Source organism: Dipodomys ordii, unplaced genomic scaffold (assembly GCF_000151885.1).
Source record: "Dipodomys ordii isolate 6190 unplaced genomic scaffold, Dord_2.0 Scaffold3, whole genome shotgun sequence".
Lineage (NCBI taxonomy): Eukaryota > Metazoa > Chordata > Mammalia > Rodentia > Heteromyidae > Dipodomys > Dipodomys ordii.
In genome coordinates, this window is record NW_012267219.1 from 5919508 (window position 1) to 5946016 (window position 26509).

The window sequence follows — 26509 nt, forward strand, 5'->3', positions numbered from 1 at the left end:
TATTGAAAACCCACAGCTGGGCAGAAAAAAGAATGAATAAATAAATATATTATACACATAAGAGTGGAAATTTTACTTTATGTGTTCTGAGAAGTTATATTCAATCACATTTGGAAAGTTAAAGTCCTTAATTCATTATAATTATATCTATTCATTTAAATTTTAATACTCATAAATTCATAGCAAGGTGCTGGGGGCTTATGCTTATTATCCTAATTACTCAGGAGGCTGAGATCCGAGGATTGCTGTTTGAAGCCATCCCAGGCAAGAAAAGTCCATGAAACTCTTATCTCCAATTGACCACCAAAAATCTGGAAGTAGATCTGTGGCTCAAATGCTAGAGGCCAACCTGGAGTGAAACAGCTAAAGGACAGTGCCCAGATTCTGAATTCAAGCCTCAGTACTAGCACCAAAAGAAAAAAAATTAATGTGCAAATCAAAATGCTGTGATATTCCTCATATATGAAAACCATTGTCCAAAAATACTAAGATTAAAACAATTCATAAAATAGTCTACATACTTTTCTGTTAAACCTTGAATGATTATAGTTTTCTATTTTAGTTTAGTACAGTAAATCAATAGCTTGTTAACAGTACTTCAGTCAGAAAGGCACCTAAATAGAAGTCTCACCCAAGTACCTTTATCAGCTCAAAATGGAAAAAGAATACCAATATTTTATAATATATACAACCTCAAAATTTTGAATTTTTCTTACTTATGCAATTTTTTAGCCTCTACTTGTTCTGTGTTATGTACTATTATATATATAATGCTGATAATATATTGCTAAATCTAAGTTACCTAAAAATAAATTCTTCCTTTAAAGTATAATGATTGTTTCAAAAACAGTAGTAGCCAGGTGCCAGTGGCTTGTGGCTATTATCCTAGGCAATCAAGAGGCTGAGTTGAGGATCGTGGTTTGAAGCCAGCCTGGGCAGAAAAGTCCTCGTGGAGACTCTTATCTCCAATTAACCACTCAAAACCAGAAGTAGTGCTATGGCTTAAGTGGTAGAGTGCTGGCCTTGAGCACAAAGAGGCTCAAGGACATTACTCAGGCTCTGAGTTCAAGCCCCACAACAGAAAAGAAGAAAAGAGAAAAACAGTAGTAGAGATTTTTTTCTAAAAGACAGATTCTGAATTAATGAGGCATATATTATATAGTCATATTTACAGATTTATATAGTCAGTTTTTCCTGAGATAGTTTCAACCAAATATTACTTCTTCAAATTATACTCAGAAATCTTTTTTGCTCTTCCGTCCCCATTACCTACATTTTTATGAATTGTTAACTTAATTTCTCTGAATTGTATGTGGATATTATATATAATTAAAATGTGGCAGTGTATCTTACTGAGAAAGTATCTTTTCATTTCTCTGATTTGTATATTTAATGTATATTTAATTCACTAACTTGTATATTTAATTAGAAAAATATTATTTGAAACTACTTCCCTTTGTACTGTTTTAAAAGGAAAAAATACAGTGAAAATTTAAAAACCACAGGATAGTGATTTTTCTCATGAATCTGTTTTCCAGCATTCATTTACTACAACATTGTCATCTGTTCTTTTCTTTATTTCATAATTCAAAATTCTTCATTTTTTATCTAATTTAACATTTTCATATTTTTAAAGGTCCCCAGGTGCATCCAATTTTTCAACTTTACCAAAGATCTCTCCTTCATCTCTATCAAATAATTATAACAACATCAACAACAGAAAGTAAGCACTGAATCTTAAAAACTTTGTTTAATTGGTCGCCCTATTATGTGTGCAAGAGAAAAAATCTTGTATCTAAAATTTAGGTTAATAATCATAATGCATTAAAATTGGTTTTCTTTTAAATTACTGATTAGTTTTTCATGAGTTAACTTCATAAGAAAGAAGGCACAATTTACATAACACCTCTTGATTTAATATAAAACGAATAAGTTTCTGGAGGAAATAAAGTACTTCCAGAATTTTTATCCTAAACACTATTGAAATATATCTATATAGGAAATTGTTAGGATTCCAGTTTGTAGGACAAATATAAACCTCAGATGTCATTTTGGAACTAGGTATGTTGTTTACCCATGTATTAGAGATTCTCAGCTTGAAAGCAATACATATTTTTATGTTTGTAAAAAGACAATTTTTTGAGGGTTGGGAAAAAAACTTCCTGTCCCCAGAATAATTAAACATTAGGATTATGTGTATGTTATTGTAAGAAAAAAAAGTTTGGAGGTAACTTGGGCTTCACTATAACTTCTATGGGTATATTACCTTGTAATTTTGGATTTTTATTTTTACTAGAAAAGATAAATACAGGGCTGGGAAGGTGGCTCAGTGGTAGAGTGCTTGCCTTGCATGTATGAGGCCCTGAGTTCGATTACTCAGCACCACATAAGCAAAAAGAAAAAAAAGCCGGAAGTGGCGCTGTGGCTCAAGTGGTACAGCGCTAGCCTTGAGCTGAAGAGCTGAGGGACAGCGACCAGACCAAGTTCAGGCCCCATGACCAGACCCTCCCCAAAAAAACAAACAAACAAAAAAAGATAAATACAAAGCCTTATTATGTGTAATGAACCCAGCCAGTTTATGAGAAGAACTTTGATTGAGAGATAATTAACATCCTTTTTTTTCCCCACCCTCCCCGTTTTGGATTTTTATTTTACTAGAAAAGATAAATACAAAGCCTTATTATATGTAATGAACCCAGCCAGCTTATGAGAAAAACTTCGATTCAGAGATGATTAACATCCTTTTTTTTCCCCACCCTCCCCATGGGTATTTACATTGTTATATATTAGATTAACAATTTAGGTAGCTAACTCTTTGTACTATTTTTTTTGCAGTTCATAAATGGCATCTGATTATTCCAATTTGTAAATTTAAAAAGCTAAAAACTGTTTGTGAAATCTGTTTAAATAATACTGGTAATTAAAATTTTAATTTCCCTAAAACTTGGCAAAATACTTGGTAAAACACACATCTGAATTACAAATAACAATAGCTAACAATTTTAGAAGAAAAATGAGAAAAGACTATTTCTGATAAATTTATACAACATAGTATAAAGATATAAAGATTTAAGCAGCATAATGTTGTCTAAAGCTACACTTTCAAGTCAGTAGAATCAGACAACTCTGAAGCAGATATTTGTGTATAAAATAATTCAGTGTGGCCAGGCACTCATGGCTCACACCTAATCTTAGCTACTCAGGAGTATGAGATTTGAGGATCATGGTTTAAAGCTAACCTGGGCAGGAAAGTCCATGAGACTCTTACCTCCAGTTAAAAACGCCAAAAAGCTGTGGCTCAAGTGGTAGAGAACTAGGCTTGAGAACAAAAGCTCAGGAACAAGTGCCCAGCTTTCCCCCTCTCCCAAAGAAAGAATTTAATGTGATAAGAAAGTATTCTATATTAATGAAGAATGATAAGATTATCTTGAAAATATCATTTAAAAACTTGGGTTGCTGTGACTAGTTTATAACTTTAATTCAAGATAATTATCAGGGCATATACATATATATATATGTACATATGTGCATATATATAGCAAATTAATGAAAAACAGTACTTAACTACAATTTTTTAATGGCTAAATATCACGCATATAAGGTTATTAAGAAACTTTCTAAAACAATAGCAAAGTAAGTTATAAAAATAAAGGATATATAAAAGTTATAAAAATAAAGATTAACATTTTAAGTGTTCAAATGCACTACTAATTACAATTTTATAAATTAAAATCATAAGAAACTGCCCATTTTCCCCTACCTCAAGCATACTGGGGAAAAAAATTAAACATCGTTTTCCATTGTTGCAAGAATTTATTAGTACAACTATTTCAGAAGTTTGCTAGTACTAAAGTAGATTTAAAACATTCACTCCTCTACTTCAGCAATTCATAAAGAATGTGTATTCTATTAACATTACCATTACATTGCTATCATGTAATAGTAAAGTATTGAAGACATCATGAAAAATACACAGTACTTTTCTATTTTAAAATGCTATATTCCGAAGCAAAAAGATAGAAAAGGCACATCATCCTGTAACGCAGGTTGTATCTTGTATGTTATCTTTTAAATTCATCAGAAATAATTTTTGTGGGGACACTGGTTTCCTGCACCTGTAACCCTAGCTACTTAGGTATTTGAGATATGAAGATCATGGTTCGGGGCAGGAAAGTTGGTGAGGCTCTTATCTTCAATAAACTATTTTTTTTTAAAAGCCAGAAGTGGAGCAACAGATCAAGAGGTAGAGTGCTAGCCTCAAGCAAAAGCAGCTCAGGGACAGCGTCCAGACCCAAATTCAAATCCCAGGACCAACACAGTAATAATAATAATAATTTTTGTAGTTTACAAAACATTACTGTGTTCCTGTCAACTGCAGATGGCTCTCACATTTACCATTAACTTAATTTATAGGTATAATGTGTATTTATAAATCATTCTTTGGAGAGATTGTAAGCATTGTATATAAGCAATATTAAATATAGACTGTACTTTGACAAGTCACTATATTAGTATAATTAGTCTGGTGTGTTTTTTTGTCTTATTATTTTCTTCCCATAATAAAAAATTTGATAGTGCAATCTAATCTCCAAACTTCTTACCAAAGAAACTACTGAAAGGAATTGCAGGGTTTTTTTTGTTACTATGTTTTATAGCAGATTTTAATTATTCAACTTCTATATCTTTATTATGTATCTGTCTAATTTACATATGAAAATCCTTTTGTATTAAGGAATTTTAATAGGAAACTGTTGGGTTACAATGCTATAATCTTTTGGAGCTTAAAATTTTTATGTATGAATTACTTTTCTTAGTAAGAGCAGACTTTCGTTATTCAGAGAGTGGAAGGAATTTTTTTCATTTTACCTTAAAAATTTGTATGAATATATTTAAATAAGTATTTTACATAAAACTTGTTTCTTGACCTTTCATTGTACTTATTGGAAATAAGTAATGGCTTAAGACTTCAAGTAGAAATAGCATAGCTTTATTTAAAATATATAAGTATGATTAAAAAGGTGCTTCTTTAAAATTGTGGTACTGGGGATTCGACTCAGGCATTCAAGTTTGCTTGGCAGGCATTCTACTTCTAGAGCCACTCCTCAGCCCTAAGACTAAGTGTATTTTTGAAACTTCAGGCATGTGGAAATGTTCTACAAATATAAAGTATATATTAAAATCAATAGTTTTAATACAAGCTCATATGAAACATATTTACAAATCCAAGGCTTGAACCATTGTGCTATGACCCATTTACTAAGATTTAAAGTTTTCTTTCCAGAAATAACAGTATTGTTTTAAAGTAACAGAGCATACTTAAAATTATTTCATTTAAGTTTAATAAAGATTTTACTAAAAACTAGTTTTGTAAACAATCTGTTGCTATAGTTTGGTTTCCCTGTGTAGTCTATAGAATAATTGGTGATTTCAGTTATTTATGTATGTTTTTAATATCTGTAAAATTCATTGTATGGGTCAGTTTTATTAACAGTATTTTTCTGCCCAGCTACAATAGGAACACTGCCACTAAAAAAAAATACTTTTAATGTACTTATTTCCTGGACTTTGGCAGTCCACATCAGAGCACATTTTATTTAAATCTCTTTTGCTTGAAATGGAAATTATTCTCACTATGGAATTAAGCAGGAACTGTGGATTCTACGACTACCAGAGCTAGCCATCTGGCTCTTGATAAGTTACTTAGCTGAAAACATTTAACTACAAAATGAACATGATGATAGCCATGATGATTAAGTTATATTTAATGCCACATATCAATACTGAAAAGTATATTAGATTTTTGTGAACAGGTAAAATTTGCTATTTTAAAATAACCTTGCATTTTTAATATAACTTTTTTCAAGAGAAGGTATTTCCAATACAGAATTGATCTAGTGTTGTATTAAAATTACTATTAGTAATTCACTTTACAGAGTGGCATAAGCATCTTAAAAGCTGAAAAATAGCTTAAGATCTTTAGGGAAAATTTAGCAGTCATGAAAGATAGTAAGAGCTTTTCTTTTTTTTTTTTTTTAAGGCTTACTTTGGTTTAGAGCTTTGAGTTCCATGCATTTTGTTAACATTTCCCATGATTTTAACATATGGTATGAAGTGCTTATAATTTGGATTATAAATTACTTCTCATTAGAATAATAAGTATTTGGGGGCCAGGTGTGGTGGTTCAAAACTATAATCCAACTACATGGGAGGCAAAGGTAGGAGGACTGAATATCCAAGGTGGCCTGGCCCAAAGCTTCCAGCATCTATTTGCTACCTGTGAACAAAGACATACAAGTAAATATCTCTATGTTTGGAATGACCATGTAAATGTGCTTTTAGTCTTTGTGTGTGCGTGCGTGCGTGCGTGCGTGTGTGTGTGTGTGTGTGTGTGTGTGTGTGTGTGTGTGTCTAGGCACCAGCAAGTAATAGGGCATCCTTTATATCTGGTTACTTAAATTTTATTCTAATTTTACAGCCAGAATATATACTTTTTTCTTCTTGAGATGTGAAGTAACACAAACTATATTTTTTTAAAAAAATGTTTAGATCTCATTTTTAGCACTACCTAATAGTTTTAAAAAAATCCACCTTTTTTCATGTTTTAGCCTTTTTTCTCATATACTCAAAGCAAAAAAAATAGATTTCATAATCTAATCATAGATGAACATACTAAGTGCTTTGTACTTGATTCATTACTGGAACTGTAAAGTGAGATATGAATAGCAAGATTAGTATTCTGCAAAGAAAAAAATCCTTTAGTACTGTTTTTACTGCTTTTAACTTTTTTTTTTTGGTCAGTCGTGGGGGCTGAACTGGGGGAGCGTTGTCCCTCAGCCACACCACCACTTCTGGCTTTTTTCTATTTATGTGGTGCTGAGGAATCAAACCCAGGGCTTCATGCATGTGAGGCAAGCACTCTACCTCTGAGCCAACTTCCCAGCCCTGCTTTTAACTTTTAAGTTTAAACAAGTAGCTACAAGTCTAGCAGCTTTGAATTTGAATTGATCAAGACTGACTTTTTTGCCTCCCAATACAGATATTTTTTATTTTTGTTGTTGTTTTGTCTTTTGTGGGGAAGAGAGTTGGTCTGGGGCTTGAACTCTGGGCCTGGGTCCTGTCCCTGAGCTCTTTTCGTTCAAACGCTGTACCCCTTAAGCTACAGTGCCACTCCCAGTTTTTTCTGTGATTTACTGGAGATCAAGAGTCTCTCAAACTTTACTGCCTGAGCTTGCTTTGAAGTGCAATCCTCAGAGTTCAGCCTCCTGACTAGCAAGGATTACAGGCCTGAGCCATCAGTGTCTCGCATGTTTTGTCTTTTGAGATGAGTTTTCCTTTTTTGGTTGTTGTGTAAGGAAAAGGAAATATTTATACCGATGTTAAAAAAAATATTAAAGGACTAGTTTTGTATGTAATTGTGGGTTGATTTGATTTTACCTATGCAGTTTGGTGTGTGTATAGTAATACAGTTCATTTAAACTGTTATACTGAAGTGAGAGTATAATATGTATAATGATAGCATGAAGTATTTGAAATTATAATAAAAAGTATTTTAAGTAATTCTAGGAATAAAATATGGCCACTTAAAATTAACGGATTTATTGATTTTCATGTTTATATTTGTAAAATTATATTTTATTTGTTTTACCATTTGCCTTTATCATATGCCCTTGATTTCCATTCAAGTTTTTTCTCATCTTTTAAGTGAATGAAAACATGTTTTTGTTTTAAATTATATCCAAAGCATCTATCATGAGTATTTTATAAAAGTTTAGGCTATTAAAAATTAAGGAAAAGCTTATCCTTTTCCCCAAAATTATTTTATTATATATAAAAAGGATCATATAACTTACTGATTTCTTAATTCCTTCTAAAGTTATTCCAGTTTTCTATATTTTCGATTATGGCTTTTTACTGTCATTACACTGACAGTAAAAATTATCTTGAGGTTTTTCTACCTAAATAAGTATGTCATTTTAATAAACCAGAAGAAACAAAAAGCAAGTTGTACTAGATATACTTATTTTAGGTCATTTTTGTATTTTTGGATCCCGCAGGCTTTTTTTCTGCTGGTCTAGCATAGAAACTAAAAATAGAATCTCCAGTCCGTTAGACCAGTGATGTCACAGTAGCCTTGTGGCTCTCTGCTCTCACCCTAACTAAAGTCCAACTCTGCCTGTTTCTACGGTAGCAGGGTGCAAAAGGGACATAAATGAGATGATTTATTGCTGCCGGTGGTGTTTAAAATCTGAATGCTTTAAGTTTGATGCAACAATAAAAAACAGCAAGTTGTGATGCTGCTCCAGTTACTCAAGGGTAGAAAGATATAATAACGTTTGTACTGGTTGGTGTGATGTATGAGGTAGTAATTTTTTGAGTGGTAAAAGAATACCTTCATTACAGGGGTTACTTTGTTTAAGGATAATGTTTTAAAAAAACTTAAGTGTTTTATTAAAAAACTTCATAAACTCCCTGTCTTATAACTAAGCGTACAGTACTCTGTTCTTTGTAACAATGTTATTGTATAATTGGCCACATTTTGATAAACACATTTCTCTTCCAGTGTGAAAAACTCAAATTATTGTCTCCCATCATATACTGCTTATAAGAATTATGATTATTCAGAACCTGGAAGAAACAATGAACAGCCAGGCCTTTGTGGCCTAAGTAACTTGGGAAATACGTGTTTCATGAATTCAGCTATTCAGGTAGGTCTTTCTAAATAAGGTAAAATTCCTGTTTTGTGGAAGACATTTAATGGAAGAAGACTGAAGCTGGGTTATTCATGTCAATACACAAATATTGTATGTGCATTGAGAGGTTATATTTTATGATTGATTTAATCATACACATTTGGCCTGATACCCGTACGTCAGTAATATAAAGAATATTCTCATGTTCCTCAATTAGATAAAATGATTATTTATCATACTATAGACTAGACTACTATTTAACTCAAAATGGTTGATTCTAAGCAAGAAACTTAGCTAAACTGGGGGGGGGGATCATGATATATCTCTTTTCTTGGTTAGAATCTTTTTGAGTTCTTTTCCTGTAATGAGAAATTAAGATTTAAAATTCATGTTTTAATCACTTTCCCTTCAAGATCTTTTAAAGTGAGACCTCATTGCTCCTTGTTTCTCTCATGAAGCTTTCCTTATCTTTCTGATTTGGTTTATAAACTCTTTCAACATTAAACATTTATGTCTTTGATTCTGAGTCATGAAAGAGATATGTATTTTAGTATCACTGTCACTATATAGGAAAATTAGACTTGTTGATTTTGTTTCCCTTTTACAGATAGAATGTTATGTTTAAAAAGAACCCCAAGTACTGCTAATATTCATTTTTAAACATCATATTATTGGTTTAACTTAATTGTACTAAAAGGTTTCATTTTGATACATGTATGCATATAATCTATTTTGGTCAAAATCACCTGATCTGTATTTATTTCTTAGCTTTCCTTCCTCCCCACCCTCAGTGTTAGACTATTCTTGATATTTGAACTTTGACTCCTTTGGGAAGTATTTTGTGAATTTCTGAATTGTTTAAAATCTTACTTTTTTATTCTCTAAGCAAGTTTTAATATTGAATCCCTTGTTCACAGAAGACAACCTCCACATATATAGATTAATTGCAGACTATGAATTGGTGAGAACATGTTTTTAACTATAAAGAATGACTCTTACCATTCAGTGTTCCAAGTAGATATTTTCTACACTATCATTAATCCATCTACCTCCTAGAATAATCCTTATTTTGCTAGCATTTTTGGCCAAAGAAAATTTACTTATCCTAATTTCTAGGTTGAGTTGGCATCCCTTATGAAACTTGGATAGCAGGTACATAGTCAGTTTCTGATTTCTTCATTTAAAATTGAAACTTTCACTAAATAGCCTTATCTGCTCAAATAGATGCTGTATCGATTTAATAAATTCATATTAATCTTTTAGTGAGTAGTACTTGTTCATTGTAATTATTACTATGTTCAAAATTATTTTTCTAGGATTCTGGAATTAAGATAATGCAACTTTATACTTTGTTTTTCTGAAAGGAGAAAGGAGTATCATCTGAGAGCAAGTTAAAATGTATTATTATTTGGATAGTTCTTCAGATAAAGTAATGGGTGCTGAGGTTTTAGAGATACAGATGAGATAGGAAATTGTGTTTTAATATGATGGATGGCTATTGGACTGTCATTTTTTGTCACTAAAAGATCTCTAGTAAATTGTTGTTTACTAGTACCAAAAACCCTGCCTCTAATCACCATATTGTGTAATTTTTATGCAACGTTTTATACTTGTACCGTCAAAGCTATTTGGTTCCAGAGCTTGTTATTAGTCCATTTTTTTGCTTCATTTTAATATCCTAAAATAGAAAATCAGTCTTGGTGCTTTTTGTATGAAGATGAAAGAAATATTTTAATAAGATAGGCATTACAAATCTGTCAGATGATAAGAGTTAGTGTTTAAGCTAATTATTCATTGGAAGTCTAGCCCACATTTGGACCAGATTTCTTCTAATGTAATGCTACATTCTGGTTTCTTATACATTTGATAATTCTGTGTAAAAATTTTCTCTGAATGAATGACTATAATTTCTCAGAAATGGGTATTAAAGTTAAATCTTTGAACTAGCTGGGCTGAGCTAGACTTTGCATTTGTTTAGCATTCTTATATGACATTTAACATGTTAAAAAAAAAAAAAAACAACCTCATTCGATTGTACTCCTATTCCAAGCCATCATATTACAGTACATTGGGTGTCACTGGCCCTATTCTTTGTTCCAATTGAATTGAGACATATCTGTGAGGGTAATTCATTTGTGATTTTATGGGAGTAATGATTTTTAAATTTTTTAAATAAAATTTTTATCAATGAATTTTTTAAGCAGTGAATATTATTTCATGTCTGAACCAAACAAAAGTCTTAGCCCAGCGCCGATAGCTCACACCCATAATCTTAGCTACTCAAGAGGCTAAGATCTGAGGCTCTCTGTTCAAAGCCTACCTGAGCAGAAAAGTTTGAGAGATTCCTATCTTTAACCAGAAAAGGCCGAACTTGAATTATTGATCAAGTGGTAGAGTATAAGCCATGAGCAAGAAAGCTCAGGGAGAGCAAGAAGTCCTGAGTTCAGTCCCCATAATAACCCTAAAATGTATGTGTGTGTGCGTGTGCGTGTGTGTGTGTGTGTGTGTGTGTGTGTGTGTGTGTGTGTGCGTGCACAAGACAGAGAAGGTTCCAAGTCCATAGATAACAAAGCTAGGACTTTAGTTTCTTTTTTTTTTTTTTTAATTTTTTGTGATTTCTAGTTGATTCAAAGGTCACTTCTCAAGATGGGAATTCAGAATACTGACAGTAGCCTCTTTCTCTTATGAATATTCATGAAATTTATTCATCCACAGATGAAAAGATCAATTTATAATATTTTTGTCAGATACTGTGTCCATAGTCTTCCTTGTAACTTCTTTAAAATCAAAGGCATTTTATCAGCTTCCAAAAATACATTTAGATAATGAATTTTAATGTAACTTCTTAATTCAGTGATCTTAAAAACTGTGTGATCATCTTAGTTTTAACATAACTTAATTCAGTGATCTTAAAAACTGTGTGATCATCTTAGTTTAACATAATTATTGAAATATCTACATAAAATATACGTGTGAAAAGCATACCAATGCTTTTCATGAGAATGGGTTATGTTTAGTGTAACATTGAGATAGTGAAATCTTTGATCAACCAGTATTGAGAACAAAGTGGCTCAGTCACGCTTAGTGACTCAGACTGTAATACCAATTACTTGGGAGGCAGATATTAGGAAGATCAGTGTTCAAGCCAGCCCAGACAAAAAGTTTACAAGAACCCATCTCAAAACATAAAGCTCACTGTGGTGGCATGCACTGTCACTCCAGTTACTCGGGAAGTATAATAAAAAGATAGTTGTCCAAGTCAGTCCAGGCATAAATGTGGAATAACAGTGAAAAGCAAAAAAAATAAAAATAAAAAACTAAGTAGCATTCATTTAAATCATTAAATGTCAATACTATTATTACTGGTAGTATTATCTTCATTTTTAAGTTAATATGTACTTAATGATAGACATTTGTAAGATATTTCTATTTTGACCTTTATGACTACTATGGTCTAGATATTTAAACCTTTCTTTAATATAATTTAGTGTTATTAAAGTGCCCTGCTCTTTTAAGATCCTTACAGGATGAGAAATATTTTTTCTTATGGAATCCCTGGAGGAACAATTTGAATACCAAAGTATGGCTTAAAAACACAAACCCACATAAATCCAAAATTAATATATAGGTTATGGAGTTAAATTACCAGGACTGGGGACATAGCTTTCCTGCCTATCTACTTTTTTCCCTAGAAAAGTTATTTCCCTAATTCTCATTTATTGAGAAAAGAGATAGTGGCCAACAAACATTTCATGAGTACTACATATATATTAGGTTGATGTTATTTTGTCTTTTCTTACTCAAAAATTAACAGAATGATTCTGGAAAGACTACTCTTCCATTCCTCTTTCCTCTTCTTTCCTACTAGTTTTATTTTTCTTTGACTGGTCCTAGTATGTGAAGAGAATTTGAATATACTTTCCTTTTTCATTTAGTATTATTGCAACTATGGTATTTATCATCTGCTCCAACTTGAACTGTGCTGGTGTAGTTTTTCCTAGGTAAACTTGTGGATGAGAGAGATACTAAATTATAAATAGTTATGTATATTAAATTTGCAGAGTACTTTGAAACACAAGTATTTTGGTTATCCTAGGCCTCAACCTCATGAGTAGTTAGATTACAGGCTTACCTTACCATGTCCTGATAGTACAAATGGTATGATAGAATAGTTTCCTACTACCACTAATCTATTAATCCATTTATAGAACATCCAGTTTTAAAATTGCTTTATTGGAGGTAATTAGGGTTAGTTCAGTAGTTTCAGGAGCACTCCAACCCTTGTCTTTTTCATTGTCAAGGCCTACCTAGGAGGCTCATGATTGGCTTCCTGGAAGAAGCAACTCTTCAGATGGATTTGAAGGAGGGGAGTGATATGGTCTTGTCCACTGGAAAGCAGCACAGCGTAAGATGGTTGTTTTCAAACTCTTTACTTGATTATTATAGGGCTCCTAGAGTCTAGAAAATCACTGGAAAATGAATACTTCAAATCTTACTTGATAGTCTTATGGAATATAAAACAGGTTGAAATTCCAAGCATTTTTTCCCCGTCAACTTCTTTTCTATGATCTGTTGAATTAGGAAAAAGTTATTAAATTTAGAAGAACGTTAAGGAGAAAGTTGAAAGATTTTTTTAAAAGATGTAATTGAAGAGAATAAGGTATACTACCCAGAAGTGACATTGTTTCAAGAAACTAGATCTTCATTATATTGTAAGCAACATAAAAGTCATTACAGAAGCTGTTATTTCTGTTCTGTTATTTACTTCATAGCTTTAAATACAGTTAAATATAACAATGCTATAATGCCTTCCTTTTTTTTTTTTTCCTTTTCTGATCATGGGACTTGAACTTGAGGCCTGGGTGCTGTCCCTGAGCTCTTTTTGCCCAAGGCTAGTGCTCAACCACTTTGAGCCATAGCTCCACTTTCAGTTTTCTTGTGGCTAATTGGAGATAAGAGTCTCACAGACTTTCATGCTGTGGGTGGTTCTGAACCATGAACCTCAGATTTTTGCCTCGAGTAGCTAGTATTACAGGCTAGTGTACCAGCACCCAGTTAATACCTTCTTTTTGTATATATTGAAACCCAAATTCTCAGAATCACATTTTAACATGAAGCTTTCGAATTTTACTCAGATTTCCAGCCTCATATTTCAGTAAGTACAGTTTTCATTAAAAAAAAAAGTCATCCCTAAGAATAAGACATAGTTAAGATAGCTTAAAACATAATACAAGCTAAGCTTGTTCTGATAAACTGAGAGTATAGCTAAGATTTCAATCTACTTTTTAGGCAGGTATTTAACCCAGAATGTTAATCTCAATTATTTGAGTTCTTTACACCTTGTGAACCAAAATTTCTATAGCAAACTATCACTAAAAATATATTTAAACTTCTTTCCATTTCAATAACTGCTGTCCCCCAAAGAAGAAAAGAACCTTACTTGAAGTAGAGCCATGTTACCCTCTTAACTTGGATACTGTTACTTTATATTTCCTTCTGCTTAGACTAGGGTGAGTGCAAATATTCCTCCCTTTTAGAAAGACATGGACTGAGGAATGAGAGCCCCTATTCTCAGCTGGTTTAGGAAAAAGTAAATATTTAGTGTTTACAACTGGAAGGACAAATTATATTCCTGCAAAAATGCCCAGAAATTGTATAACTTCCTTTTCTTTTTGTATCTTTCCTATGCTTTTCTTTTGCCATTACCAAGCTTTGAACTCAGAGCCTCATTACTTGCTGGGCTTTCTTGTTCAGCTGGCACACGTTTGAGCTATGCCTCCAGCCCAACTTCTCCTAGAGTCTGAGACTCTATGCTCGCTATGAACCACCATCTCAGCCCTCTCAGTTGCTAGAATAACAGATGTGAGACACTGATTTCCAGCATAGTCAATAAAAAGTATAGTAGATTGGACTGATAGATATATTAAAGAATAAAAGCCATTTCAGGGTTTTAATTTGATGTCTGCTTTTTCTTTTAAATATATACATTTAAGTTCCAATCAGTTAAAACTATTGTACTGAAAGATCCTTACCTGTTAGATTTTATCTTTTAATATGTCTGCTTGCAAAACCATATTTGTTTTTTAGTTAAAATAAAAATAGTTTTGTGTTGCTTTTTACATATAACTGTCATTACTTAACAGTAGTCCAGTGTTCTTATAGTACAGTATACATGGAAACCAATTACAAAAACATTATCAATCACTTCTCTACACTGAGTTATACCATTTGTGGCAGGAAGAGTAGTGTGTGGGTTGCTGAAACCATTGTTCAGTGAATAGTATATATCCAAAATAAATTGCTAGTCCTCAACCCCACATTAAAACATTAACAGCCCAATAGTGAACTTTCAGCCTCCAATAACACTGTCCTCTATACATAGTACAGGTTGTATTTCATGTTGTTTTTCTGCCTTCTCATTTCTTCTTTACAGAGAACAGTGAATTAGGGTCTAGATAGCCTATTTCACTAATGAGAAGACTAAGACTAGGAAAGTATTAAGTCACTTCCCAATTACTACAATAAAAGTAAATAAGCTGAATCATTATATTGAAAATATTCTGATAATGAATTTTTTTTTTTTTTTTTGTCGGTCGTGGGGCTTGAACTCTGGGCCTGGGTGCTGTCCTTCAGCTCTTCAGCTCAAGGCAAGCGCTCTACCTCTTGAGCTACAGTGCCACTTCCGGTTTTCTGGTGGTTTATTGGAGATAGGAGTCTCACAGTCTCTCCTGCCCGGGCTGGCTTTGAACCGCGATCCTCAGATCTCAGCCTCCTGAGTAGCGAGGATTACAGGCGTGAGCCACCAGCGCCCGGCTGATAATGAATTTTTTAATTATACTAATCAACCATTTAAGTAGTTTTTATAGTAAAATATACCTAACAAAGTTTATAATTTAACCATAAAGTGTAATGTTCAGAAGCATTAATTGTAATCATCCTGTTTTGTAGTCACTAATGGTCATTTATTTTTTAAGTGATCTAAAAATTACTTTTAAGTAAATAGTCCCCATATAATTCATGAAATTACTACGAGGTCATATTGTTTTTATAGTATTCAGAGCAGTTTTTCTAGAGGTTATAGCTACTCATTTGAAGTAAGTGTTCACATTAAGTCAAGCACTCTTCGTGGAATTTCTTTATTCTGCTGATATCACTTAAAGTTTTTCCACCTTTAATGATAAATTTTCAAAACCAGACGTTATTCAGAGCATTATCTTCAGAATGGATATTCAAATACGTGGTGACTCATAAAACAGTTGTTGAGAGCCTATTGTCTTTCATTCAGAGAAGCACTAATATAAACAAAACAAATTTTGTGTCTGTGGAGTTTACACCAAAGAATAGGTAGGCCACTATGTGTTGACATTAAATAGAGCAAAGACATGCACAAAGTTCCTAAAACACACAAGTTTGAGAAACCAGAAGAGTAAATTGAAGAATAATAAATGAAGTAGTGTGGGAAGACAAGATGAATTTGAAGTAAGCAAAAGCCAGATCATTCAAGAAGAGTTCATTTTATTGTGTTACAGATATTGAAAACTTCAAGCCAACATATCACCTAAATTTTTGCACTTCTTTCTTAGCGATTTTGTTGTCATTAAATGCCTTTTATTTCTCTCAAAAGAAATCAAAGACCTTAAAACAGCGTAAGATCCTATATAATCTAGCCTTAGATAGCCTATTTCCTATTAATGTCCATCAAGATAACTTTACTTCATCCTTGTTCCATTTACATGCCAAAAAATATTTCTGCATCTAAGTCTCTGAACTTAGACTTTTTTTCCCCTGTGATTGTCTTGCTCCAATGTTACATCTTTGCCTCTTTGTTGAAATCAGGTCCTTCCCCAATTATCCTCTATAAACAGCAGCTGCCCTCCCCATATTTCATTCAGCACTCATGACCAACTGGTGTGCTATTTATATTTGGCTTGTTACCTCCTATCCTTACATTAAAACCATGTACCTATATCACTCCTATGCATATAAAGTATACAAATAAGAGATCCATGAGTACAGGACTTTTAGTAACTTTTATAGTGCCATTACCTAGAATAGCATCTAGCATATAGAAGGCACTTAATTTAATAGAATATGAAGGAAGTCATGTGTCTATAGATTCTATTTTGTGTATCGTAATGATTGATATAAGTAATGAGATCAGAGGGAAAAAGGGACACAGTAAGGGGGTACAAAATTTAGTTTGGGAGAAAGGTATGAATTTTAATCATGTTTGTTTTATGATACTTGTTCAATCTCCATATAAGTAGTTCAGAGGCCTACACTAGAAAACAAAATGTAGGAGTGGAAGATGGTATTTAAAATCATGGGAATTATTGCATCTAAATGAAGGCATCTATAAAAATGAAGTCCCAAAACTAAACTCTATAGTAAACATATGTAGGAGAGACATTTATTATTGGAATAAGATAAAAAGATAGATGCAGATAATTACCAGCTTACATGATGACTTCCAGTATTTCCAAAACACAATGCCCTATCATTAGTTAAAAGAGTGTAGGACTGAACAAAAGTACTGAGATCTTATTTGTATTTACCCCTCTTAATCTTAGCATGGTACAGATTGGTTCACTTGAGGTTTTTCCCATTAATATTCGTTACATGATTATAGTCACATGATCAACAGCATGTCATGGACAAAAAGGGATGAGAGAACCATTTGGGAAGTAAGTGAAGCTGCATCAAGAAGATGACATTTGAGTTGGGTTTCATTTCTGTTCATTACAATTTATAGTTTGTTCATCTGGTTATAAAATAGCAGACAAGTACCGGAAATAAACTGTAACGTTATATCTTAAGTAAATTCTTACATTATTTTTTTACAACACAAGTCCTTATCACAAATGTATTTTACCAGAGCAAAACTAACACTATCCATACACTCATTATATAAATTTTGGAATTTTCACTGTTTACTGTTTTTTCTCATGTGTGCAAGCTCTTTTTTTTTTTTTTTTTGCCAGTCATGGTGCCTGAACTCTGGGTCTGGGCACTGTCCCTCAGCTCTTCAGCTCAAGGCTAGTGCTCTACCACTTGAGCCACAGCACCACTTCCAGCTTTTTTTGCTTATGTGGTGCCGAGGAATCGAACCCAGGGCCTCATGGATGCAAGGCAAGCACTCTACCACTGAGCCACCTTCTCAGCCATGTGTGCAAGCTCTTAAAGGAGGAGTGCCTAAAATACCTTAACCAGTCTACAGTGATTATTTACGATGCCTCAGTTGTATACCAGATTTGATATGTGCCAGTTTCATATGTAATAGAAGCATTAATAATAATTCCTAAGACTTTTCTAAGTATTATGTAGGCATCTTTCTGTGTTTTTACAATAATACATTACTAGTTGTTTATAAGAAATCCATGATAGTAAAATGAATAACACTTTCAGATTATACTTGCATTAGTGTCATTGAATGCCATTCCCAGAATATATATTTTGTCTTTGTTATACCACCTTTCTGGAACCTCCATTACTTTTTCTGGCAATTACTCTTTTTTTGTGTGTCTTAACTCCATCTTTCTTCACTGTTCATTATATATTTATACACACATGTGTGCGCATGCACACACACAGAGTTTATAGAAGAGTCAGATGAGAGGGACCAATGATTTAAAAAAGAACAGTTGTACTTTTTGCTTTCTTCTTTTCAGTAGTCCTAATCTCACTACATCCTTTCAGTAATGTAGCATGATAGCTAAAAAGCATGGATTTTACAAACAGTAACTCTGCTGACCTTAACCAGTGACTCTGTGACCTTAAATAAGTGAAATGGTGATAAAGTTTTTAAGTAGTGCTTAGCAAATAGTAGGCAGTATATAAGTATCAACTGATGTTATAATTATCATTGATAATCATACTACATAGAATTTGCTTTTTATCTTGTTTCTTAGCCTCAAACTCAACATATCTACTAAGACCCTTTTTTTTGGGGGGGGTCTAGTCATGGGGCCTGAACTCTGGGCCTGGGCACTGTCCCTCAGCTCTTCAGCTCAAGGCTAGCGCTCTACCACTTGAGCCACAGCCCCACTGCTGGCTTTTTTTTTTGCTTATGTGGTGCTGAGGAATCGAACCCAGGGCCTCATGCATGCAAGGCAAGCGCTCTACCACTAAGCCACCTTCCCAGCCCCAAGATCCTTTTTATTATTTTATACTTCCTTTTGGATACAGCCACCTACCTGAATAACACACGTCAAAAACCTGAGACCCTCACCTTCTGTCACTCTTATGTATCATTTATCAATTTCTATCAGCACATTATTTCAATACTCAGCATCTTTATTATATCATTTATCTTCTACTGCACTTAATCTTATGTATGATAATGATATATGCTTTAAATTTAACTTCTGGGTATACTGTTACCTCTTTCCTGGTTGCCTTTCTCATTCTGCCTAATCACCCTCCTTGTTCTTATTTTTCATCTGGAAAGATTCTCTGTACACAGTAAGAATCATGAAAAAAATAGAGGCTGGTTTTCTTTTGTAGCATCAATATTTGGTATAATGCATGACAATAAGTACTTCTGGAATAATGTTTTTTGTAATTTGTCCATGGCTGTCTCTGTGTTGGTCAACAATGAAACAGGAGGAGTTGGAAGTCATAGCAATTTGATTGGGAATATGTATATCTTTTAACACCAATAATTAAAAATAAGGTTTGGTTTTTTGCATTTTTCAAAAATTTTACCTTTAGTGATTTTTTTTTTTTTTCAGAGAGTGCCTGTCCTGAGGCTTGAACTTGGGGCCTAGGCCCCATGAGCTTTTTTTGGTCAAGGCTAGTACTCTACTGCTGAGTAGCTAGGATTACAAGCATGAGCCATCAATGCTCAGCTGTAGTGATTTATTTTTATATCTTACAAAAGTGCCAATCTGTAATGGCTTAGATTTTTTTTTTTAACAAGCTGATTGTTTCATACAGATGATTTGAGAACCACTGTATTAGAAAAATCATTTACCACAAAAACCAAGCAAAGTAGTAGGTGGAGACTCTAGAGGATCGTGGTTTGAGGCCAGTCCTAGTAAGAGTTTCAGAGAGTCCATCTGAAAAAAAACTGAAGTAAAATAACTTGGGACTATGGTTTGGGTGGTGGCACAAGACCCTGTTTCAACCCCTAGCACTATTTTGTTTGCACCCTAAGTCACACATATAGTTTCCCGCAAGAGTTTAGAATTTGATCTGTACTAGTAATAACTCTAAAGATGTCTGAACTACACAAAACTTTAAAAGAATTATAGCACATAATATCTACTTCTTGCAACTGAAAAATGAAAGAACTATGAACATTTATAAAATCCAAGAAATGACCTAGTTTATGCTCCACAAATGTAACTAGTCTGATAGTATGTGGAGTGCACTGTTGGAAGTGGCACTGTGGCTCAAGTAACACTAGCCTTGAGCACAAAGAGGCTCATGAATAGTTCCCAGGCCCTGAATTCAAACCCTACAACTGACCAATAAAAAAAAAGTAAATTATCAATTATGAATTGTACTGCCATGTCAGTTATAGCTTGGAAGATCATGCTTACGCTACAATTGAAATAGTTCCTTAAAGGCTTTTACAGTGAGGGATGTGAAAAAAATCTTTTAGGACATTATTTGGTATACTTTATGGACTCTTGAAATAGTGATCTTTCCATAATATTTTTAAGTGATTATTTAGATAAACATGTTTTGTGATTATGAAAATAGTTAAAAACCTTCATAGTTCATGTTATTATATGATGTTTACATTTCTATTTCAAGTTGGCTTAAGTATTTGTCAGTTGTGGGCATGGTATAATGAAGTAATATAGAGAAGGATATGACTTGCTTGTTTCTCTTAAAGAAAATATTAATTGCTAGGCGTTGGTGGCTCTTGCCTGTAATCCTAGCTACATAGGAGGTTGAGAACTGAAGACCATGGTTCAAAGCCAGTCTGGGCAGGAAAGTCTGCAAGACTTTTATCTCCAATAAACCACTCAGAAAATGGAAAGTGGAGCTGTGGCTCAAGTGGTAGAGTGCTCACTTTGAGTTGAAGAGCTGAGGGATAGCACCCATGCCTAGAGTTCAAGCCCCAAGATCAACACCCCCCCCCAAAAAAAAAGATTTTAATTAAATTCTTTGACTATCTTGTTTGCCAAAAGTTAAAATTGACATTCATTTCCTTGTAAATCAGTTTGGAATTTTTAATAGATTAGATGTTATTTAACATTAAAATTTTATTCATAAGCTACATATATATCTTACACTGTTAAGTGTTTTTAGAACATTTAGCATTCTGTCCATAGAATGAATACCAAAACATTTTTTAAATCACTCAGAAATATTCTCTTGTTAAAATAAAAAAAATTAGACCATTTCTGTCATAGTCTAGTAGTTTTTAAACCTCCTTTAATTACACATCTGAACTTTATAACATTGGTAATAAATAACCATTATTATCACTGAGACTTCCAAAATTATTTGTATCACACAGGGAATCTTTCAGTATGAAAATCAATGGTCAACATAATTATGACTGCTAAATCTGGTCTTAAATTAATACAGCATTCATTTTTTGACATGCAGTTATCTTTCAAAAAACAAAATAAGTTGACATTTCTTTGTTAGCAAACAACTTATATCCTATCAGTTCTCAGACTTTCTAGAGGTTTTTTTTGGTGTTTTGGTTTTTGTTACTTTTTGTTGGTTGTGGGCTAGAATTTGGGGCCTTGGTGCACTATCCCTAAGCTCCTTGGCTCAATCAAACGCTCTACCACTTGCCGTAGTGCCACTTCCATTTTCTGGTGATTAATTGGAGATAAAGAATGTCACAGACTTTCTGCCCAGGCTGGCTTTGAATGGTGATCCTCAGATCTGTCTCCTGAGTAGCTAGGATTGTAAGTATGAGCTACCAGTTAGTTGCCCAATCTTTCTAGAGTTGTAGTAATAATATTTTATTGATGTTAAGTAAGTGTATAAAGAAGCAACACAATGAAATTTGAAGGAAGGTACAACAGTGCCACTTTTTAGTGAAATTTAATTTTGTCCATGTCCTTAGACTAGGAACCACAGGTTATAATAATAAAGTATCAGAACATCATGCTTCCCCAACTAAAAAGTCTTGCCTTTAGGAACATGTTTACATCATGAAAATTTCAGTATTTTAAATAAATACTCTGCTAACTAATATGGTGGGGGAAGTACTAAAATTTTTTAAATAGGAAGAAAATTAATAGCTGTTTTACATCTTTAAATTTACTTTTTTAGTCTTGAAGAAAAATATAAAACTAAATGGCCAGTACTTGTATTTACTTTTACAAAATATGGGGAGATCCTCGGAGTTGATCTCTCAAATCTAATCAGATTTGACATTCCTAGAAGAAATTTAACAAAAAAGAATATCAATTAATTTTAAGCAAAACGATTTTTAATCTATTTGACAAAAAGATAGACTTCTGCTTATGACTCCACATTGTAAAAGTTTACATCATACTTTCCAGTTTCATCCTGTTTCTTACAGAACTAGAGCCTACATCCTAGAATTAACAGAATGCTTTGGAATTAAACAGTACCTTTTCATAATACTGTGGTCATGACAAATTGGAAAACAATTGACATTTAAATCTGAAAATTCTATATCTATCTTTAAAATCCAGAAAAAAATATTGGAAGGTATTCTAAAGTGCTTTAAACATGGATTACTTCATTTTATTTTTTTTAATCATTAAGAAAATAAGAACAAATCCCTTAGTTTAGATTTTATTTTTATTTTTAGTATTGATCAGTTTGAAGGTGTAGTTGTTTTATAAAAGGGTGTCTAGTGGCATTACATTTTGCTCAGTTATAAAATGAATTACACAACTCAGAAGCTTTAGGTAATCAAAAATTAAGTTTGTTTTCTTTCCTGTTCTAGTTACCGGTTTACTAAAATAGTGAGCATACATGATCACTTGAGAATTGGGCTTCTGGAGCACCTGAACAGAAAGGGAGTGGTTCATATTCAGCATTACAAAAGACAACTTTCTCTTTTTGAAGGGGATTACTTTGGCTATTTTCCAGGTACTGGGGAAATTCCAGTTTTATTACAAGTTATGGGATGGCTATTATTTATTTCCTAAAATGTTGATTACAGACTTGAGATTTGGTTATATGGTAGGACTTTATTTGACTATTTCTATATAGTAGAAGTTTATAGTGAAATACAAATTGAAACTTCTACATGTGTCACTTTTTTCAGAAAATTCTAGAAAATTTAGTGTTACTAATCAGAATATAATTAGCAAAATATTTTTACTTTCAAATAATGTAAAAACAAATAATGTATAAACAATAGGTTTTATGCATATATCTATATACACACTCCATCTTTCTAGTAAATAATGAAAGAAAACCAAATTTTATATACTACTCTAGTTGTAGTATATTGGGTAAAGGAAGGAAGTTTATAATGAGTAAGTTTTTTATAGATAATACTTTTTCAATATTTGGATATTTAATACAACTCTTTATAGACAGTGTATAAAGGTCTGTGTATATTCAACATGTAGCAGAATATCCTTTGGATGAGAAATGTATTTGGAAGGTTTTTATTTAGAAGTTTTGTATCTGATTTCAGGGAAAACATTCATAAAAATGTATTTGCTTCACATGTCTTAGGCTTCTATAGGTATACCTTGATACTTATTGGGGTAATTTCCTTAAGAAAACTTACTTCAGGCATTATGTATTTGTTGATGTTATTTTGGATAGGTTAGAGTATAACAGAATGTAGTTTAGATATTCTTTTCAGTTTACTTTCCCATTGTTGTGAGTCTCTTTAAGGACGACTTCCAGTCTTTTTTATGATACAAGTTTTGTTTGCTTATTTTTTAATTATGTAGTAGGCATTGCTTTAAATCCTCTAAGGTACAAAGAGGAATAAGAGAGTTATCTGTACTATAAATTAGTTAAAGGTATATAGCCTAGAGGAAGGAAGACTTAAGTCTTTCCTTGAGGTGCTGGAGAAGATATAACATTAAGCAGATGCTATAGAATGTTAAAGAATAAATAGGGATTACTTATAGGAGAAGAAGATTCTAAGGAGAAGAGTATATGTCAAAGGCTCAATTCAATATATTAAGTTAAGGATATCTTCAGGATACTAATTCAAATTTAAGAATAATCTTATTTTTTCAATTTCCAATAAAAGATGTATATGCTATATCATCTAAGTGCCACAAAAGTATTTTGAGGAACAGATATTTATTAATCATATCTTATTAAATAATTGGCTTATTCATATACCAAACACTCTTCCCATTCTACCTGAATCAACACATTCTCATTGTAGTTTATTTCTTGAAATTTCATTTTAAATCCTTAAACTTCAAGGTTGTTGCCAATTTTATACACTATTAACTTGAATAAAGACCTTTTAAAAATTAAATATAAGCCGGGAGCCGGTAGCTCATGCCTGTAATCCTAGCTACTCAGGAGGCTGAGATCTGAGGATCGCGGTTCAAAGCCAGCCCGGGCAGGAAAGGCTGTGACTCTTACCTCCAATAAATCACTAGAAAACCAGAAGTGGCGCTGTGGCTCAAGTGGTAGCGTTCACCTTGAGCTGAAGAGTACAGGGACAGCACCCAAGCCCAGAGTTCAAGCCCCAGGACCAAACCAAAAAAAAAAAAAATTTAAATATAAACATTTAATATTTAAAAAGTGCATTTATTACCTCTTTATTAGAAGTTTCCTTAGTTTTTCTCTGCATTGAGTGGGAGTTAAATACAGAATCTTTTTCTTCTGGTTATTTAGCATAATAGTGAAGACATTTTACTTAATTTTAGGAGCAACTCTCAAGCACAGTTATGATAGAAACAAAATGTGGCCTAAGATATAAATATGTATGTGTGTGTGTGTGTGTGTGTTATTCTCAGTATTCAGAAAGTGGAGGCAGGAGGATCATGAGTTTTAGGCCAGCATAGATTACAGAGTGAAAGGCTGTCTGGAATAACAAATGAATACTTTCTGATTGCTACATATTTGGGCCTTGTGCTGAAGATGAGTGTAAGATCTAATTCTCCTGACACTTGTCAGTGGTAGGTAGTTGAACTTCAATAAATTAGCAAGTGCATAATAGCTCCAAATAACATGAGACTAGTCAAGATGTCACAAAACACAACAGTGTCTTAGTCTCAGTTTTTTGCTGAAATATCATAAACCATTGAGTCTTGCTGGGCACTGGTGGCTCACGCATGTTATCCTAGCTACTCAGGAGGCTGAGATCTGAGGATCGTGGTTCAAAGCCAGCCCAGGTGGGAAAATCCGTGAGACTCTTATCTCCAATAGACAACCAAAAACCTGGAAGTGGTGCTGTGGCTGAAGCGGCAGAGTGCTTGCTTTGAACTGAAGAGCTGAGGAACAGCGCCCAGGCCCAAAGTTCAAGCCCCATGACCAACACCCCTCCCCCTTCTCCCCACCCCCAAAATTGAGTCTTGTTCCATTTTACATTCCCAGAAGCCAGTGAAGGTAAGAAGTATGTATGCACAAAAATACAATCCATGTTGTGTGACTTAGTCCAGAGCAGATTATTCAGACTTCCAGATTGAAAGGGGAATTTTAATATTATATCTTTAAAAAAGGAATTGTTTGCCGGGCACCAGTGGCTCACACTTGCAATCCTAGCTACTGGGAAGGCTGAGATCTGAGGATTGGGGTTGGTTCAAAGCCAGCCAGGGTAGGAAAGTACATGAGACTCATCTCCAATTAACCACTAGAAAACTGGAAGTGGCACTGTGACTCAAGTGGTAGAGCGCTTGCCTTGAGCTGACAAGCTGAGGGACAGCGCCCAGACCCAGAGTTCAAGCCCCACGACCGACAGAAAAAAAAAAGGAATTAGGATAGTTCAGTAGGAAAATGATACTTTCATATCAGAAGACTCTTGAACATAAATACTTAAAAACTCTGATCAAATAATGAAAGTCTTTAAAACATGAACATTAATGGCAACCAGTACAAGTGACCAGTTTCTTCACAAGTGTCAACAATACCTCTTTGTCTAAGATAGTTTCATATGAAAAGGTTGAAGGAAGCCGGGCGCCATATAATGTTTCAAAACTAGTTAACTCCTATCCTTTTTTTTTTTTCTGTCAGTCTTGGGGCTTGAACTCTGGGCCTGGGCACTATCCCTGAGCTCTTCAGCTCAACTCAAGGCTAGCACTCTCCCAATTGAGCCACAGTGCCACTGACTCCTATCCTATTTTTAAGATTAGGAAGAAAGGTGTAGCATCCATTTTTAACTATTAACAATTATACTGGACTGAATTTCTGTGTTTATATGTGTCTGTACAAATTATTTAAAGAAATGTAGCTTGAGAGTTTGTTTCTTAATAGGACTTAGTAGGACTTTTGTCTTTCTTAGGACCAGATAGCTTTCACTTAAGTACCTTCAGAGATGATAGTCATATCAAAACTATTGATTATTTAGTCGATACTGAATTATAATCTGTTTCAAATTAGCATTTGTCAGGATAGATATAAGTGCTCGGAGCCAGACATGTTGGTATACTATTGTAATCGTAGGTAGACAAGAGGCAAAGAGGGCCAGCCTAGGAAAAGAACTTTGAAGAAAAGTCAGCAAAACCCAGTCACAAAAAAGTAAGCCCCTGCTTGGCACTGATGCTCATGCCTGTAATCCTAACTACTCTTAAATCTGAGGATAGAGGTTCAAAGCCATACCAGACAGGAAAGATAGGGAGATTCTTTTTTTTTTTTTTGGGTCCGGTCATGGGGCCTGAACTCTGGGCCTGGGTGCTGTCCCTCAGCTCTTCAGCTCAAGGCTAGCGCTCTACCACTTGAGCCACAGC

At 33.5% G+C, this 26509-nt stretch overlaps 1 protein-coding gene across 4 annotated transcripts in view; it reads left to right on the plus strand.

Moving 5' to 3' along the window:
• Positions 1-26509, plus strand: part of Usp15 (ubiquitin specific peptidase 15) — a 105062-nt gene that overhangs the window by 52175 nt on the left and 26378 nt on the right. For 2 of the 4 annotated variants that reach the window (XM_013021397.1, XM_013021406.1), the window contains exons 7-8: positions 1637-1723; positions 8561-8705. In XM_013021397.1, coding sequence (XP_012876851.1) covers positions 1637-1723; positions 8561-8705 — 232 coding nt within the window. Of the gene's footprint in view, positions 1-1636; positions 1724-8560; positions 8706-22581; positions 22728-26509 lie in introns of all 4 variants that reach the window. The other 2 variants (XR_001175247.1, XM_013021416.1) reach the window with 2 other exon arrangements.